The 19031-nt window shown below is 36.5% G+C and overlaps 2 protein-coding genes across 3 annotated transcripts in view; one reads left to right on the top strand and one right to left on the bottom strand.

The window, feature by feature from the left end:
* Positions 1-12462, top strand: part of PP2D1 (protein phosphatase 2C like domain containing 1) — a 39452-nt gene extending 26990 nt beyond the window's left edge. The window contains 1 exon segment of the mRNA XM_067033488.1: positions 11654-12462. Coding sequence (XP_066889589.1) covers positions 11654-12462 — 809 coding nt within the window.
* A 152-nt stretch (positions 12463-12614) lies between these two features.
* RAB5A (RAB5A, member RAS oncogene family) overlaps positions 12615-19031 on the bottom strand; it is a 32110-nt gene continuing 25693 nt past the window's right edge. For both annotated transcript variants that reach the window (XM_059064165.2, XM_059064166.2), the window contains 2 exons: positions 17120-17213; positions 12615-14052 (listed from right to left, as the gene is read on the bottom strand). In XM_059064165.2, coding sequence (XP_058920148.1) covers positions 13937-14052; positions 17120-17213 — 210 coding nt within the window. In that variant the 3' untranslated portion in view covers positions 12615-13936. The remainder of the gene's footprint in view (positions 14053-17119; positions 17214-19031) is intronic.

The following is a 19031-nucleotide window of genomic DNA, read 5'->3' as shown; positions in this document are numbered from 1 at the left end:
AGCATAACTGGCCTAATGTCTTCATGGCAGTGCTCCCTCCAGAGGATGTGGGAAAGAATTTGTTCCTTGCTCCTTCCACCTTCTGCTTGGCTGCCAGTATTCCTTGGGTTGTGGCCACATCACTCTGATTTTAAATGTGCCTCCATCTGCACATTTCCTTCTTCTGTGTCTGTAGCCAAATCTCCCTCTTGTGGTTGAATTCAGAACCCACCCAGACAATCCAGTGTTAAGCATCTCAGGATCATTAATCACATCTTCAAAGTATTTGCCATATAAGGTAACATTTACAGGCTCCAGAGATTAGGTTCTGATATCTTTGGGGATTTTATTCAGCCAGCCACCATGTTTGTTTGTTTGTTTTTCCATTCTGCCAATCTTTGCCTTTTGGTTCAAGTATTTAATTCATTTACATTTAAGGTAATTAATTATAGGGTAGGATATATGTCAGACATTTTGCTGTTTGTTTTCTATATATATATCTTTTGTTTTTCTATTCCTCCATTACTGCTTTCTTTTAATGTTTTCTTCAAATAAGATTAGTCACCCTTTTTTAAAAATTTAATTTTATTTTTTAATACAGCAGGTTCTTATTAGTCATCCTTTTTTTTTTTTTTTTTGCGGTAAGTGGGCCTTTCACTGCTGTGGCCTCTCCTGTTGCAAAGCACAGGCTCCAGACATGCAGGCCCAGCGGCCATGGCTCACGGGCCTAGCCACTCCGCAGCATGTGGGATCCTCCTGGACCGGGGCACAAACCCATGTCCCCTGCATCAGCAGGCAGACTCTCAAACACTGTGCCACCAGGGAAGCCCTGGTTTCTCTTTTTGAATTATGGTTTTCTCTGGGTATATGCCCAGTAGTGAGATTGCTGGATCATATTGTAATTCTATTTGTAGTTTTTTAAGGAACCTCCATAGTGGCTGTATCAATTTACATTCTCACCAACAGTGCAAGAGGGACCGCTTTTCTCCACATCCTCTCCAGCATTTGTTGTTTGTAGATTTTCTGATGATGCCCATTCTAACTCATGTGAGGCGATACCTCATTGTAGTTTTGATTTGCATTTCTCTAATAATTAGTGATGCTGAGCAGATTTTCATGTGCTTCTTGGCCATCTGTATGTCTTCTTTGGAGAAATGTCTATTTAGGTCTTCTGCCCAGTTTTGGATTGGGTTGTTTGTTTCTTTAATATTGAGCTGCATGAGCTGTTTATGTATTTTGGAGATTAATCCGTTGTCCAATGATTTATTGGCTAATATTTTCTCCCATTCTGAGGGTTGTCTTTTCGTCTTGTTTATGGCTTCCTTTGTTATGCAAAAGCTTTGAAGTTTCATTAGGTCCCATATGTTTATTTTTGTTTTTATTTCCATTACTCTAGGAGATGGATCAAAAATGATCTTACTGTGATTTATGTCAACGAGTGTTCTTCCTATGTTTTCCTCTAAAAGTTTTATAGTGTCTTGTCTTACGTTTAGGTCTCTAATTCATTTTGAGTTTATTTTTGTGTATGGTGTTAGGGAGTGTTCTAATTTCATTCTTTTACATGTAGCTGTCCAGTTTTCCCAGCACCACTTATTGAAGAGACTGTCTTTTCTCCATTGTATATCCTTGCCTCCTTTGTCATAGATTAGTTGACCATAGGTGCATGGGTTTATCTCTGGGCTTTCTATCTTGTTCCATTGATCTATGTTTCTGTTTTTGTGCCAGTACCATATTGTCTTGATTACTGTAGCTTTGTAGTATAGTCTGAAGGCAGGGAGTCTGATTCCTCCAGCTCCGTTTTTTTGTTCTCAAGACTGCTTTGGCTATTTGGGGTCTTTTATATCTCCATACAAATTTTAAGATTTTTTTGTTCTATTTCCATAAAAAATGCCATTGGCAATTTGATAGGGATTGTGTTGAATCTGTAGATTGCTTTGGATAGTATAACCATTTTCACGATATTGATTCTTCCAATCCAAGAACATGGTATATCTCTCCATCTGTTGGTATCATCTTTAACTTCTTTCATCAGTGTCATATAGTTTTCTGCATATAGGTCTTTTGTCTCCCTAGGTAGGTTTATTCTTTTTGTTGCAATAGTAAATGGGAGTGTTTCTTTAATTTCTCTTTCAGATTTTTCACCATTAGAGTATAGAAATGCAAGAGATTTCTGTGCATTAATTTTGTATCCTGCAACTTTACCAAATTCATTGATTAGCTCTAGTAGTTTTCTGGTGGCATTTTTAGGATTCTCTATGTATAGTATCATGTCATCTGCAAACAGTGACAGTTTTACTTCTTCTTTTCAAATTTGTATTCCTCTTATTTCTTTTTCTTCTCTGATTGCTGTGGCTAGGACTTCCAAAACTATGTTGAATAATAATGGTGAGAGTGGACATCCTTGTCTTGTTCCTGATCTTAGAGGAAATGCTTTCAGTTTTTCACCATTGAGAATAATATTTGCTGTGGGTTTGTCATATATGGCCTTTATTATGTTGAGGTAGGTTCGCTCTATGCCCACTTTCTGGAGCGTTTTTATCATAAATGGGTGTTGAATTTTGTCAAAAGCTTTTTCTGCATCTATTGACACGATCATATGGGTTTTTTTCTTCAATTTGTTAATATGGTGTATCACATTGATCGATTTGCATATATTGAAGAATCCTTGCATTCCTGGGATAAATCTCACTTGATCATGGTGTATGATCCTTTTAATGTGCTGTTGGATTCTGTTTGTTAGTAGTTTGTTGAGGATTTTTGCATCTGTACTCATCAGTGATATTGGTCTGTAATTTTCTTTTTTTGTAGTATCTTTGTCTGGTTTTGCTATCAGGGTGATGGTGGCCTCTTAGAATGAGTTTGGGAGTGTTCCTTCCTCTGCAATTTTTTGGAAGAGTTTGAGAAGGATGGCTGTTAGCTCTTCTCTAAGTGTTTCATAGAATTCACCTGTGAAGCCATCTGGTCCTGGATATTTGCTTGTTGGAAGGTTTTTAATCACAGTTTCAATTTCATTACTTGTGATTGGCCTGTTCATGTTTTCTATTTCTTCCTGGTTCAGTCTTGGGAAGTTATACCTTTCTAAGAATTTGTCCATTTCTTCCAGGTTGTCCATTTTATTGGCATAGAGTTGCTTGTAGTAGTCTCTTAGGATGCTTTGTATTTCCGCAGTGTCTGTTGTAAATTCTCCTTTTTCATTTCTAATTTTACTGATTTGAGTCCTCTCCCTTTTTTTTCTTGATGAGTATTATTTTGTATTAGTTTCTAGTACATCATTTTAATTCCTGTATTTCTTTTACTATATATATTTTTTAAATACACTTTTAGTGGCTATTCTGAGGATTATAATAAAATCTTAACTTAAAAACAGTTTGGCTTGTATTAATGCCAACTTAACTTCAAAAGATATATATGGCATCTTTGCTCCAATATAGCTCTATTTCCTGCAGCCTTCTTTTTACTTTATAGAATTATATCTTTACACATTACAAGCCTATAAAGTTTTATATTATTGTTTTATGCAGCTTTCTTCTAAATAAGACAGGAAAATAAAAGTGTTAAAAATAAAATACATTTTTTACTGTTTTATATTTACCTATATACAGTTGACTCCTGAACAACATGAGTTTGAACTGTGTGGGTACACTTATATGCAGAATATTTTCAATAGTAAACACACTACTACACAATCCATGGTTGATTGAATCTGTGAATGTGGAACTGCAGATATGGAGGGCTGTCTATTCAACTTGAATATCCACGGATTTGTTGTGTGTCCTAGAACAGTGCTCCCCAGATACTGAAAGACAACTGTAGTTACCTTTCTATTTTTGTGTGGGTTTGAGTTACAATCTAGTGTTTTCATTTTTGCCTGAAAGACTCCCTTTAGTATTTCTTGTATGGAAAGTCAGCTAATGATGAATTCTCTCCGTCTTTTTAAACTGGGAATGTGTTAATTTCTTCATTTGTAAAAGGATAGTTTTGCATTTTGAATATGTCATCCCATTGCCATCTAGCCTCCATGGTTTCTGATGAGACATAATTGTTCATCTTATTGAGTATCCCTTGGCTGTATGTAATGAACCACTTTTCTCATTCTACTTTCATTATTCGTTCTTTCTCTTTGTCTTTTGACAGTTTGACTATGATGTATTTAAGTTCTGACCTCTAATTTATTCTTTGGAGTTTGTTGAGCTTCTTGTATATTTTTATTCCAATTTGGGAAGTTTTTGGCTATTAGTTGTTCAAATATTCTTTTCTTCCCACTTCTGTCTTCTCCTTCCATTATGCATATGTTGGTATACTTGGTGGTGACCACAAGTCTCTGTGACACTGTTCACTTTACTTTTTTTTTTTTTCCTATTCTTCAGACTGGATAATCTCAATTTATCAATCAAGTTAGCTGATTCTTCTGCCAGACCAAACCTGATGCTGAGCTCATTCTAGTGAATTTTTCATTTAAAACATTGTACTTTTCAACTCCAGAATTTCGATTTGCTTGTTATAATTTCCATCTCTTTATTGATAGTCTCTAGGTTGGTGGATCATTTTTCTCATGCTTTCCTTTAATTTTTAGCCCCATTTTCCTTTAAACATATTGATAAATTTTAAAACATTTTTTGTCATTAATTCTAATGCCTAGACTTCCTCATGGACAACTTCTATTGACTTACTTTCTTTCCTGTATATGGGCTATGCTTTTTTTACTATGTTTCATTACTCTCTCATTACTCTTTTTTTGTTGAAAACTAGACTTTTTTTTAAAAAAAATAAATTTATTTATTTATTTATTTTTTGCTGTGTTGGGTCTTCGTTTCTATGCGTGGGCTTTCTTCAGTTGCGGCGAGTGGGGGCCACTCTTCATCATGGTGCGGGCCTCTCACCGGCTCCAGATGCACAGGCTCAGTAGTTGTGACACACGGGCCCAGCTGCTTCGTGGCATGTGGGATCTTCCCAGACCAGGGCTCGAACCCATGTCCCCTGCATTGGCAGGCAGGTTCCCAACCACTGCGCCACCAGGGAAGCCCCAAAACTAGACATTTAAAATAATATAGATGCCCTCCCTCTCCAGGGTTTGTTGTTGCTACTGTTTGTGACTTTTATGAACTAATTCTGTAGAGTCTATATTCTGTCATGTGCAGACACAAAGTCTCTGCTTGGTTGGTTATCTTAGTGTTCAGCTAAGGACTAGATGGAGATTTCCTTAAATACCTACTACTAATATGTATGTCTTCCAGTCTTTCCTGAGGCTCTTTTTTGAGGCTTGTCTTGTAAAAAATGGCAGGCAGTTTACAACTCTGCCTATGCTTTTACTTCTTACTTGGGTCAATCATCAAGATTAGCCATAGGTGAGAAATTAAGGCTTGTTCAGGTCCTGGGCATGTATACAGCCTGCACATGTGCATGCTTTTCTGTTTTCCCAGGAATATGTTTGAGCTTTTCAAAACCCTGTATAGGTTCTCATTCCTCAGCTCTTTCTTATACTTTTTGGGGGGTCAGCCTCTTGTCATCCCCAGATGCTTTCACCGCCTCAGGCAAGTATGATTTTAAACAATTGCTGCTGATTGTTTTTGGCAAATACACTGAAGATGAGTTATTTGCATAGAGTAAGCTCTGAGTCAAGTCAAACGATGACAAGATTTGAGAATGGAGCTTTCTTCAGGGAATTGCAAGATAGTTCACATAATGAAAATTCTCCATGGTTAGATATTTTTAGGGAGGTCCAAAGCCATCCTTTCTCCTGCAGAGGCTGCTAGACTGTTGATTGCAGAGCTAGCATCACTATAAAATGTTTGGTTTTCAAGGCTACTGCAGAGCTGAAGAGAAGTGGTTGGAAGTAGGCCAAGTTACAAGGCCATGACCACTTGGTTTTACCTACTTTGTTTCTCTTCAATGTTTCTCAGACTTTTGCAAGCCTTTGGTTTTTCCAGCATTTTAGAAAAGTTGACTTTAATAATTTTTGCCAGTGCTCTCATTCCTTTTACTGAGGAGTAGATTTTCAGAGATCCTTACTCTGCAATATCTAATCTTTTCTTCTGCAATATTGAATCTGCTGTTAATCACATCCAGTGTACTGTTCATTTAAAATTTTGTATTTTTCATCTTCAGAAGTTTGATTTTTAAAATTATCTTCCATGTCTGTATTTAACTTTTTGAACACAGGCAATGCACTTGTAACATTGAGAGTTCTTGCCTACTAATTCCAACATCTGCATCAGTTCTGGGTTGGTTTCAATTGATTTTTCATTTTATTATGGGTAGTATTTCCCTACATATTTGCATGCTTGCTGTTTTAGTTTCTTAGGACTGCCATAACAAATTAGCCGAAACTTGGCAGCTTAAAACAATGAAAATCCATTCTCACAGTTCTGGACGCTAGTTGACCAAAATCAAGGTGTTTGCAAGGCCATGTTTCTTTCCTCCACTGTTCAGCATCAGTTTGAAATAGTCCATTATTCTGGCAGTCTGTCTGGTGGGTGAGAGGCATATATTTATTTTTGGTTCAGTGTTTCAGTGAGGGTGTGGTTCTTTGGGCTCCTAGCTTTGTTGGGGAGAACCACTAGTTTTCCCCACCTTGAACAAGCCCTAGATTTTGTTTCCTGTTCCATAACCCTGTGAAAAGTCTAAGCTCATTTATTCAGCTCAATAAATGCTCTCAGGTAAAAACTGGCTTTTGCTCTTGGCATACTCTGGGATTCAGCCATTATTCTTTTGACAGGAGAATTCTTTACTTTCTTACTAGCTCATCAATGTATATGACTTAAAAGTATATACATTATCCAGGATATTCTCCTATTCTCAGTGGGAATCAATCCAAGACCCACACTGGCACCTTACTGCTCCTTTGTAATATTTGAGTGTTTTAGTGTATCTGCTATTCCAGTATCTTTATGTCTACATTTTACATATGTGTTATTACTTTCTTTTAATGAGGGCCCAGAAACTATCGTCTTTTCCTAGTGTCCTTTTTCTCTGTCCTGTGAGCTCACTCTAGATCCAGAGGCCAAGCATGACTTTACCCACTACTTCCCTATTACTCACAATTCTTTGTTCCTCAAGCCCCCTTTCTTGTCTCTTCTTCTCAAGGTTACCAATGACTCCTTTATCTAATCCTCACAACCTGTGAGGTAAGAGTAATCCCATTTTAATAGAAGCTTGAGGCTCACCAAAGCCTTATTATATATGGTTATATCATTAGTGAGCCAGAACCCATGTCCTTTAAAGTCTCATTACTTCAAATGAACACCAGCAGCTTCCTTTTTCTAAGGTGTCCATTTTTATGTGTCTTCACCTTCCTCATTCACAACTGATGCTGTGTTTGCAGATCTTTTAATTTGTTGTGATTTTCCTATCTAGATGTGATTGTCCTTAGTGGTTAAATAAGTTGCTTTTAAAACTACTTCCAGCCCCATCTTTTTCCCCTAAAACCTAATTCAACTCCAGAATCACCTTAAGCAGTGAAAAAAAAAAAAAAATATATATATATATATATACACACATTCTTAAATAACAGACCATTTATAGACTTTTCCTTCCCCATCTCCCTTTTTTGGGGTATGTTGGTTTGTATATATGTGAACTCACATATATACAAACTGGATTCTGAGAATATAATCAACAAATATTTGACAGTTGATACTGATGTGTGAAGTACTGTTAGGCTCCAGTTGGAAAATGGTGAACTTGAGTTTCATGCTCACACATCTTACAAAAAAATCAAAGGAATCTTTTGAACATACAGTGAAAACTAGCTCCACATCAATAAGGCTCTCATGCTAATCACCAGTAGGAAGAGTCAAAACATGGCACCCATGCATACAATTTCAGCATCTTTTGCCAAAATTAGAATCCTGAAAAAACTGGATATAAGTTGTTTTCCTAACCTCATCTACAGGTATTTCTACTATGCTTCCATTTTAGGGATACTTCACTAGGGTTTAAATTTCCTTAGTTTGTTTATGCTGCTTTTCAACTGCTCTTTTTTCTTTCTCCAATAACTGTTTCCTCATTTCCCAAGTTCTAAGTTCCTGCTCCCTACTCCCTTATTAAGCCTATAACTCTTTGTAAGGATTTTCTTATAAGTTTTTTTAAATGGGTCTGAAATGAAACATTCATAGTTTCATCTCAATCTCTTGGATAGACTCTCTTCACCTGCTTTCCCCCTTCATGGAACACAAAGGAAAATAACCTTTGTCAACTGTCTACTTACTAAATTACCTTCTTAAATATAAACTCGGCAAAAAATATTGCAGGTGGTAAATTGTTACTCATGGAAATAAAGTGACTTAATGAAAGTCACACAGACAAAACTGGGATTGAAGTCCCAAGTATCAAGCTCCCAAGTCTTTCCTCTTCCCCATGCTGCTGCTTCTAAGCCAAGCCATCTTTTTATCCAGGGCACTCATGCATCCTAGGGATGTTTCCTTTTCTCACTACCATATAACATTTCTCTTACTCTTTCCTCCAGTCCTTTCCTAAAACTTCCGTTATTTTCAACAGTAAATTACCTCATGGCCTCATCTGAAAAAAAAAAAAAAAAAATCTTGCCCATTCAGATCTAGAATTCCATTTGGGATTCTAGAGGTCATTCTGAAGTTGACAGGGACACTCCTCCTTTTCACAAACTACAGACAACCCAGCAATTGCAGAAGGCAGTTATGTCATTGCCTTCTGCATAAGGAACACTTTGCCTGACTATACATGTCATCTATTTTATTTATTATTAATTTATTTTATTGCTGAGTTGGGTCTTTGTTGCTGCTCACGTGCTTTCTCTAGTTGCGGCGAGTGGGTGCTACTCGTTGCAGTGCATGGGCTTCTCATTGCGGTGGCTTCTCTTGTTGTGGAGCACGGGCTCCAGGCACACAGGCTTCAGTAGTGTGGCTCGTGGGCTCTAGAGCAGGCTCAGTAGTTGTGGTGCACAGGCTTAGTTGCTCCACAGCATGTGGGATCTTCCTGGCGCAGGGCCCGAACCCGTGTCCCCTACATTGGCAGGCGGATTCTTAACCACTGGGCCACCAGGGATGCTCCCATATGTGTCATCTTAAAAAGGCTTAAATATCTCAAAGCAGTTCATTTTAGTTCATATTAATGTCCTTAAGCATGTTGCTCTTCCAGTAAGTTTTTTTTTTTTTTTTAATTGGAGTACAGTTGATTTACAATGTTGTTAGTTTCAGGTTCCACTTTTGTTTGATAGCATTGTTCTGAACAGCACCATCTCTCCAACTACTGAAAACTGGTAACTATGTCTAGGAATTTGAATACTTATTTATGCTCAGATTCATTATGTTTTTGTGTAAAGGTCTTCATCACAGTTCACTGCTTATTCTCATTTCCTCCAAACAGATATTACAGGAACCCTTCTTTAAAGCCAATCTATCTCTCAAACTGTCATGTCTTGCTCTCCTCTCTCTTCCTTCAGTTCTCCAAGACACACGGATATATAGTGTTATTTTAAAGTCTCCCTCCAATTTCCCATTTTCCTTGAAGCTCTTTGTTCATTATTCTATTCTAGCTTTCAGCTTAATGTAGACAACCACTTTCAACAATTCCGATTGTAGCTAACAGCACATGCAACCCGAGGTTCAGGAAATAGAACTATTAACTCTGCATATCCACTTTTTCGCCATGTCAATTCCATTGATACTCTTCCAGGGCCTCTTATTATCCTCTATTTCCTGAGCTACGCACGAATAGTGGATAAACACTGGGTACTTCTCCCTCACTTTCTTCTTCCTTCATGCAAATTCACACAGGTTAAGAATGTTAGTCAGAAAGCACCATTTATCAGGATGAATAAACTGTCCAAGTAATAAAATAACTCAAAGTCAGATAGCAAGTCAATGGCAGGGCAAAACCTGTAGCCATTACTTACTGTCCTCATTTTCTAGAAAATTTTATTGTGCTGAGCTTAAGGGATGTTCACAATAATAAATCAATGAAAATGGCATTTCCTACTCTGTAGCACAGCAATAAAAAAAAGGCAAAGAGTAGTACATATGTTTACCAAGCTCTCTGCAGAGGCAACTAAAACCAAAATACCAATGTATTACCCTTCCACTGTAACTACATAATCATATTAAATGCTTTTCAAATCACACAGAAGAAACACAATGCTTTTTCTTTTTGCTGAGTGAGTTTTGGCTTGCCACATGCAAATAAAACATTTAGAAGTCAGTGGATTGACTATTTTGAGCCCCTGTGTTTCCAGAGCTATGGTCGCACTATTTATATGTGTAGGTACACAAATTTTCTAATTTAAAAGAGGAATTGAACCATATGTTTTCCTAAGAGAACAATTCAGTCTATCCAGTTGGCATGTTCAATACCAACCCATGCTGCTTTGCTGGTACAATAATAATTTAAAACTCAGCAGAAGTCAAGAATTATTTTACTGATTTCTCTTCTGCAGAGTGTAAACAGAATGACCAGCAAAAAAGTTAATAGAAAATATTAATAACCAAGCCACAAATAAAAGAGGTCATTCAGCTTTGAGGACTATCATTTATACAACTATAAGGTTTCCAAAATATTTTCCACACAATCATCTTTTGGTCCCATCCAACAGCTCAGATATTAACAATTACCATTATGTAAAGGAGCCAATAGGCTCAATCTATGCCTGACACTAATGCTTCACCAGCTCAGGCTCTGTCCAACATATTAGGTGTGTGAACCTTACCTTCTGAAACCAAATCCCTTTACCTATAACGTTAGGGGATTAGAAATGAAGGCCTGCAACAACTAAATTCTGATTCAGGTACGGTGCCATGTTTGAAATCAGAATATTCTAACGTCAATTTTGCCTATGATTCCAGCAATATTAACTCTCATAGGTATTATAAATATACAATTATGTTCCTAAAAACTTAGGAAAGTAAATTTTTCCTAACTAAAGGATTCTGAGTCTTTTTTTGTATACCAAAGAAAATTTTGGTACTACAACCATCCTTCAATCTGTTCAGAGCATTATGTTCAGATTTTAAGATTTTAATAAAGCACACATCACAGGTTCATCTGAACCATGAACAAACTACAATCAGATTTTTAATACCTCAGTTTTCCATCAAAGGATTTAATGTTGGTTAGCTATTATCCATTTAATACATTAATAACATGTATTTTTCTTCACGGGGCTGACTTAATTTCTTTTTAACACACATAACAAACCTAATAAGATGGACATTAACAGTGGCTTTCTAATTTTTTAATCACCCATACCTATAATATATTCAGGTTTTAACTTTGACCAGTTAAAAATTTACCAAACTGCACTCTTAGAAAAAAATCAAAGTTTGTATTTTTAATTAAAAAGGCATTTATTAAAACATTTTTAAAATGTCTTCTCTATGGAATATAGTTATAAAAAAGTTCAATTCTTGATTCTACAAATATGTAACAATCAGAAGCTGCTTCATAAAAAATTACTTATTTTTCATTATCTATAGTTTCAGTTATTTTAATACTAAATTCAGAATTATAAACACTAAATTGCTTAAAAATGGAATTAGCCTGTTTGAAATTTGAATTACTGTAAATTTTCTAATAATGATATCAATGTTACATATATTTAAAAAATATTTTTAAGCAGCCTGATTTCTATTTATGAAGTTAACAGCATGCTTTGATATAAACGGTTATAAATCTCAAGGATCAATTTTTAAAAATAATCTTTTAGGTAATGTGCAAGCAGTCTTATGCAGAAATGGGAAAGGCTTCTGCCTAACCAAAGAACACACTACACGAAACACAGATGAAAGAAGAAGAGTACTTCAGAATGGAGCAATAATTAGTTCACATGAACCATACGGGCTCCTAGAAGGGCAAATAAAAACCACACGAGGACTTGGATTTCATGGAAATCTCAAACTGAAAAAATTCATTATTCCAGCACCTCAAACTATTTCTGTGCCTATAGATGACTTGTGTCAATTCCTTATCTTAGCTACTAATGGACTCTGGGAAGTTCTGGATACAAAGGAAGTCACTGCACTGACAATGACAGCTTTTCAAGTATATAAAGAAGAACAGTGTTCTATCACAGGAAACAAATTGTCACCATCCAAAGGGTCTCTGCTTTTCCCAATCGATGAACGAAACACATCTAAACCAGAAACTAACATCCACATAGTGTTTCAGCGCAAATCTGAAGAACGTGTTTCAACTATAAATTCAAAAGAAAATTTGTCAGATTCAAAATATTCTATTCGTAACCTTAAAAATATAGGAACATTTCCACCAAAAATGACTAAGCATGATCCTTGCAGTGAGAAAGAAACTGATGGACCAACCAGTGTAGATGGTGTGCCAAAAGACTCAAGTGAAAAAGAGAAAGGATCATGCACTAAGAGTTTCTATGGAGGTGCTGCTGAGTATATCAGCCGTGAACTTGTAAGTGCTGCTTTGGCGGCTGGCTCCAGAGACAACATTACAGTCATGGTCACACTTTTCAATGGAAGCAAGTATCTCCAGAGAGCAAAAACATGAAGACAATTCTTCAGTGAACCAGATGCTAGGATAACATCAACACCAAACAAATCATTTTTAAGAATGTAGTAAAGGAAATATAAAAGCAGATTGTGGGTTATACAGTACCATATGTTCACTGTTTCATGCCAAAAAAGAGAAAAACCAGTACCTGCTTTTTATACCACTTTATTCCAACCTGAGCACCTCAATATAAAACTAAACACTGGTGAACTGTTTTCCTTACTAATTTTGAATTACTGTAAATGTACAAGTTCTGCTAGCAGTTCAACATTTAAATAGATTAAATCATCTCTGACACATGGTAGATTTCATATAATGAAAATACCTAAAACAATTAGTGCAATATACTGAACTGATCAAAATAAAATGAACTTTGGAAAACAAGGCTGCAAGATTGTTACTAACATATCCAATACTTATGTTACAAATTACTGGTACATTGTATTATGGTTCTAGCCAGGTAGGAACGATTCAAGCCCCTTCCTTTCAAAGGGGGAGAGAAGGAAAAAATTAGCTGTTTTAGTAACTGTACATTTTGTATACTTTTAAGCAACTCTTAAATATTACAGAAAAGTAATAAACATATATGGAGACTACAATGCAGTACCCTATTTACAGTACAGCTGAAGATCGAATTTGAAATAATCAAGTTTGAATGTACATAATTGTTAGTGCACTGACTATTTCTATGTCCAAAGGGCACAAAAGCCCCCCTCCCTACTCCCAAACAACAAAAGCTATGTAATGGCCAGCAGTGATTAAACAGAAATCACAGACACCTGGTTTGTTTAATTTTTGTTGAAGAACTTACATGTTTGAAGGGAACACTATTCTTTAAGATACATTTTATCAGTTTTCATATTCCTAATAAGACAGGGTTACCTATGATTTTTTTTTACCCCATTAAAAAAATAACAGGACTAGCTATAATTTAGACGCCACTGATGTTCATTTTCCCCCCTGAAGATGTGGGACTGTTTCCTTGTGGCTAATTTGTTAAAATGTGGAATGTGTACTTTAAATAAGGATACTAAGAGAAATTACAGGTGGCCTGAATATCATAGCTAAGCATAAATATCTTTAGAACCTCCTTCCAAAGAAAGAATGTTTTTTGAAAAGCCCAAATGAGTAAGTTCCAAATCTTTTTCACAGAACTGGCTGGTAAACTGTGGGTTCAGAGTCATCTGTTTATATCCCTGGTGAAGAGAAATGAGTCCCACTAACATTCCAAGGAAATAAGTGTACACACAGCTCTCATTTTCCCCTTTCACTGCTGAAACATAAGTCAGAGGGTCACATGCATGTTATTAAAAATTAAGTTCAAAACACTTAAAATAATTCTGTATTAGAAACTTGACTATCGTAAGTCTCTTCTTTTTGGAAGTCATACTGGGCTGGTTAAATGCTCCAATTCCACTGTTATTAACAATTAGGAAGCAGAAGAACATTCCAGTTAGTTTAAACTGGAGGTTTAGTTACTACAGCACTGACTCCTGGTTGGCTGCGTGGGTTCAGTAAGGTCTACTCCTCTTCCTCTGGCAGAATTCGCTCCTGGATTCTGTGGTTCATTCTTCGGCAACTTTTTAGCTGAGAGATAAATTATCAAATAAACACAATTAGAATAGCTGTATTTTTTATATAAATTCACTTAACAATACCAGAAAAGTTGTACTTTAAAGAAAATCTAAGTAAGTTCCTAAATATAATGGCCAGCCATTATGTTTATAATAAAGAAGCTCAGCTCCAACCCATCTATGTTCTCTGGACTGCCACAAACTTTCTGGAACAAGTCAGGATATAAACAAATACCATCACCCCAGGAGAACTTGTCCTCTACTGTGCAAATTATTACCCCACATCACGACAGACTGTACCTCCTATTTTCTTCACTTATAGACGTTACCCTTCAAACATCTATCGTTTTCCTCTTGTGGCTGATTAAGAATCCTAATCTGATTCATCAGTAGCTCTGCCTGATATACATGGACTTGATCCTGAAGGCACTATCTCAAAAAAACACTTTCCAATCTTGAGCCAGATAAGCATGGCTTGCCACACATTTGGAGAAAGCCCCACAACTGGCAGTTATGGCTTTAGCTCTGCTAAGTTCTATGGAGCTTAACAGCTATTCTCTGGAGTATGGCTCCCACTGATGAGAAAACGTACCAGCTAGATGTAGTTTGCTTGGATCCCAAAGATCCTTGATGTGTTGGGATTCATTAAACATTAAATATCTCTAAGAGCACCGACTGTAAGGGTGGCTAGACACACTGGTTTTTATCAGCCTTGGGGATACATCACTGAGGTAAGACTCTAGCTTTACCTTCGCCGTGAGGTTACACAAAAGTTGAACAAGATCTACTTCAAAATCTAAATGCCTAGTTGTGTTCTGGATCTTTTACAGTTTCTTTGTTGTAATATTCCACGATAGCATTAATGACCTTTAGAATCCTAGATGCTGGGCTGGGCAATGGATCTGGGAGCCAGGAGCACTGAGGTTTAGGAAGAAAAGCATTCCCTTGGGCCACTTCTCTAGGAATGGCTCTAGGGATGGTAGTGTAAATGGTAATAAAATGGTAAATTTCTAGTCAATGTATTTACAAACAAAGCCCCACCAGGACAAAGAGTAGGCTAACGTTACAAACTTTATTATAATTAATACCAAATTAGGTTTTGGACTAAGTGATCATTTCTCCCTTTGGCATACTTCTGCAAAGGCTTTTTGTAATTAGATCTGAGTGAAATTAGGAGGCTGAAAGAAATAAACTGGAATGAGGAACCTTTAACTTGTATTGGTTAATTTTTATTGTGTGAAGATGAACTACAACATATCTTCAGGGGGTCTCAAAAGAAGTAGTCTCCTGTCTCCTATCTTAGTGAGTGCTACCCAAAGCGAAGCTGGTACTGTCTGCTTTGTATATAGATAATTGCAGCATACCAACCTGACCCTGAATTGATTAGGACTGTGAGAAGCTAAAAATCCTGAATCAAGTTAAGGAAGATGTGCAATGAAAAAAGCCACTGAAGACCTTATCAAATTAAAAGCAGATGATAAATTTATTGTAGACTCCCCCACTAAACAAGTGTACTCTACTTGGGAACCCATCAAAAGTACAAATATGAGTTCACTGTGTGATTTATTTAAGTTACTAATGAAGAGGTTACTACTCAATTTACACTTGGAGTTTCTTTCAAGGAAAGAATTCTAATTTTAGAAAAGTAAATGAAAGCTCTAATATGTAGGCTACTTTCTGACTGAAAGAAATAACCTTATTAGCAAGTCTAAATAAAAGGTACAAATTAAATAAAGCCCATCCGGTGGAGTCTTAATAGAATCAAAAAGGTTTAAAAGTTCAGCCTGATTTGAGGGCCCTATTATCTCCCTGTTTCCTAACTTCAGATATGGTTGTGGGTGTGAACTGTCCCATTTATTTTAAAAAAATCCAACTATATATTGTCTCATAATCCTTCACAACTATGCTAGTATTTCCCTAATAAAATGCAAGCCTGAGTTTCTCAGGAAAATATTTTACACAGTACACAGGCAAGTTTTTCCCTAAATGAAGCCACCACTAAACTCTCTCACCTAGTGAAAGATAATATGACAGTACCTGCAGCTCTTACTGGGTTTTCTTTAGCCTCTGAATCAGCTGTTAACTGGTTCATCTGTATGACTTCAGTATAAAATAATACTTATTTAGGACCAAGGATGTGGACACCCCAGTTAATAATCACTGCTGTATAATAAAAGATGTTGTGGGATGAGATGAGCGCTTCGCACACAGACATTGTGGACGCAGCAGACTGTGGAGCCACCACAGTAAACCCCTCCCATGGGATCTGCACCTGAAAATTACTAGGAAGTGGCTAGGGTCAATAAAAATATTTTAATTGTTATAGAAAAAAGGAGGCTTCAACTTCATTACCTATAATCAACAACTGTGCAACAGCAATCATTATTAGTTAAAAGTACTTAGAGGAAAGGTAAGAGCACAGTGTAGGATCAAATGACCATCGAGGCAATAGAAAGCCTGGACATTGTTTTGCTTTCCCTTGTTCTCTCTGTGCCTCAGTGCTTTGAAACTTTCTCCATTACAATATTTGCATTAAAACAATTGGTTAAATCTGTATGTACAATGTACTTGTCTATTATAGTTGTCAGTAATCAATGATTTAAATAGAACTTGAAAAATAAACAAAAATAGTGTTCAGAGCAAAGGAGAGATGAAAATAGTTATTGATCAGTAGGAAACAAATCTCATCATGTCTACATGTTGCACTGAAAAACATTACTGAGTTTATCCTCCTTTTATATAAAAACTATAATCTAATAGAAAAACATGTATTTATCTAAAATTTTCAGTGAAATCTTTAGAAAATCTGCTTGAACTATCAGCTCCAAGTTCAGGCTTTCAACTCACCTAGAAGAAACTTAACTAAACTGAAAGCACTGCAACCTAATGGGTAATAATTTTTGAAATTTCACAATATGCCTAACAAAGTAATGCTTCTGGAAGAAATCTAGGATAGTAGTATAATCATTAAAAACAAAACAAAATTCCACGAATTAAAAAAAAGACAGTCAAACCAAATACGCCCCCAGTGTAACTTGTTCTACCTATATTTTTACTGTTTGCAAAAAAGTTAATCTTACCTATTGCCATGAATATTTCATTTACATTCATTGAAGTTTTAGCTGATGTCTCCATAAATAATAAACTGTTGTCATCTGCATAGGACTGTGCTTCCTGTTTACAGAACAAAAATTGAGATATATCCTTTGCACACACTATTACTATACCTGCCTTATTTTTGTTATAGAAAAAAAGAGGCTTCCTTATTACTACTCCAACTTATCACTTACAACCAACAACTGTATAATAAGCAATTATTTATAGTTAAAAGTAAAACAAAGGTAAGAGTACTGCATAGTTTATAATTTGCCTTTTGCCTTAACTTCTTACACTATCCCATCCTACTTTATCTGGTCTCACATTATCTACTACTTATCACAAATCTACTTTCAGATGACAAGTTTCAGAGAGAGGGACGACAATCCTAAATATAAAAACTCTCTTTGATCTTTATGGCAATTTTACCTATGCTTGTTATTTACAAGGAAGGTAAAGGGAAACCAAATGTTTAACACTGGCTTCAACCACTAAATGGTACCCTTGTATTTAATTCTGAATGACTTCTACAAGCAACATTTTAATTTTGAATATGTCATGAATCCTCTGAAAATTCTATTACTACTTTACGTTGTCATGCTTTACAATTTACGTGTATTATTGCCTTTGATCCTCACAGCTGTTGTGAAGAACAACCAATTATCATTCCAATTCGATAAAGAAAAAAAATGAGGTTCCTTTGAAATGTTATGTAACAGGGCCACTTGTGACTATAATATAAGTGTGCTATCTGCCTCTCCATGCTGAGGAGGTAACTATCTTAGAAAGAGTAATAGATACTATACCTCACATGGCTGTCACCAGAATTAAATGAAACCACATGTGCAGATGCTCAGTTTACTACCTAATGGTGCAAGAAATATTAGTGCCCTTTCTCCCAGTACGTGTACTCCATCATCAAAAAAGAACATTAACACATCACTGATATTATACATATAATGGCCAAAACCAAACTTCTCTGGTAGAGAAGCTGAAGAGCAAGAGGAGGGGAAGTTTTAAAATGTCTAACTAGAGACATTGCTTTATTTTAAATGATTGTCCTTTATTTTACAGCTGGGAACACTCTTTTTGTTGTTGTTGTTTTGTTTTTTTTTTCGATACGCGGGCTTCTCACTGTTGTGGTCCTCCCGTTGGGGAGCACAGGCTCCGGAAGCACTGGCTCAGTGGCCCTGGCTCACAGGCCCAGCTGCTCCGCGGCATGTGGGATCTTCCCGGACCGGGGCATGAACCCGTGTCCCCTGCATCAGCAGGTGGGTTGGTTCTCAACCACTGCACCACCAGGGAAGCCCTGGGAACACTCTTAATTAGCTATATTAGATAACATACACAATGGATTTTTTTAAGCTTTTATTTTATTTAATTAATTAATTTTTTTTTTTTGAGGTATGCGGGCCTCTCACTGCTATGGCCTCTCCTGTTGCGGAGCGCAGGCTCCGGACGTGCAGGCTCAGCGGCCATGGCTCACGGGCCCAGCCGCTCCGCGGCACGTGGGATCTTCCCGGACTGGGGCACGAACCCGTGTCCCCTGCATTGGCAGGAGGACTCTCAACCACTGCGCCACCAGGGAAGTCCTAAGCTTTTATTTTTGAAGGCCCTTTTAAGAATCACCACATATATGTATGTGTGTATGTGGGTACGTATATGTGTGGTGATATATACAGGTAGATAAAAAAGTTAGGAACGATACTAAAGTATACGTGGGGTTGGAGGGATTAGGGTAGGAGGCAATCACCTTTTGCTTTATATATTTCCACACTGTTTGTGAACAATTACTTCTTTTGTAATTGTTTAGGTCAACAAAATCTTTGAATCAACTTATATATTACAATTAAATAAAGATATTTAAAAATTCAGGTTTATCATGAGATTTTATTA

This window comes from Kogia breviceps, chromosome 5, assembly GCF_026419965.1.
Source record: "Kogia breviceps isolate mKogBre1 chromosome 5, mKogBre1 haplotype 1, whole genome shotgun sequence".
In the NCBI taxonomy this organism is placed as follows: domain Eukaryota; kingdom Metazoa; phylum Chordata; class Mammalia; order Artiodactyla; family Physeteridae; genus Kogia; species Kogia breviceps.
This window is presented reverse-complemented; position numbering and strand designations above follow the sequence as displayed.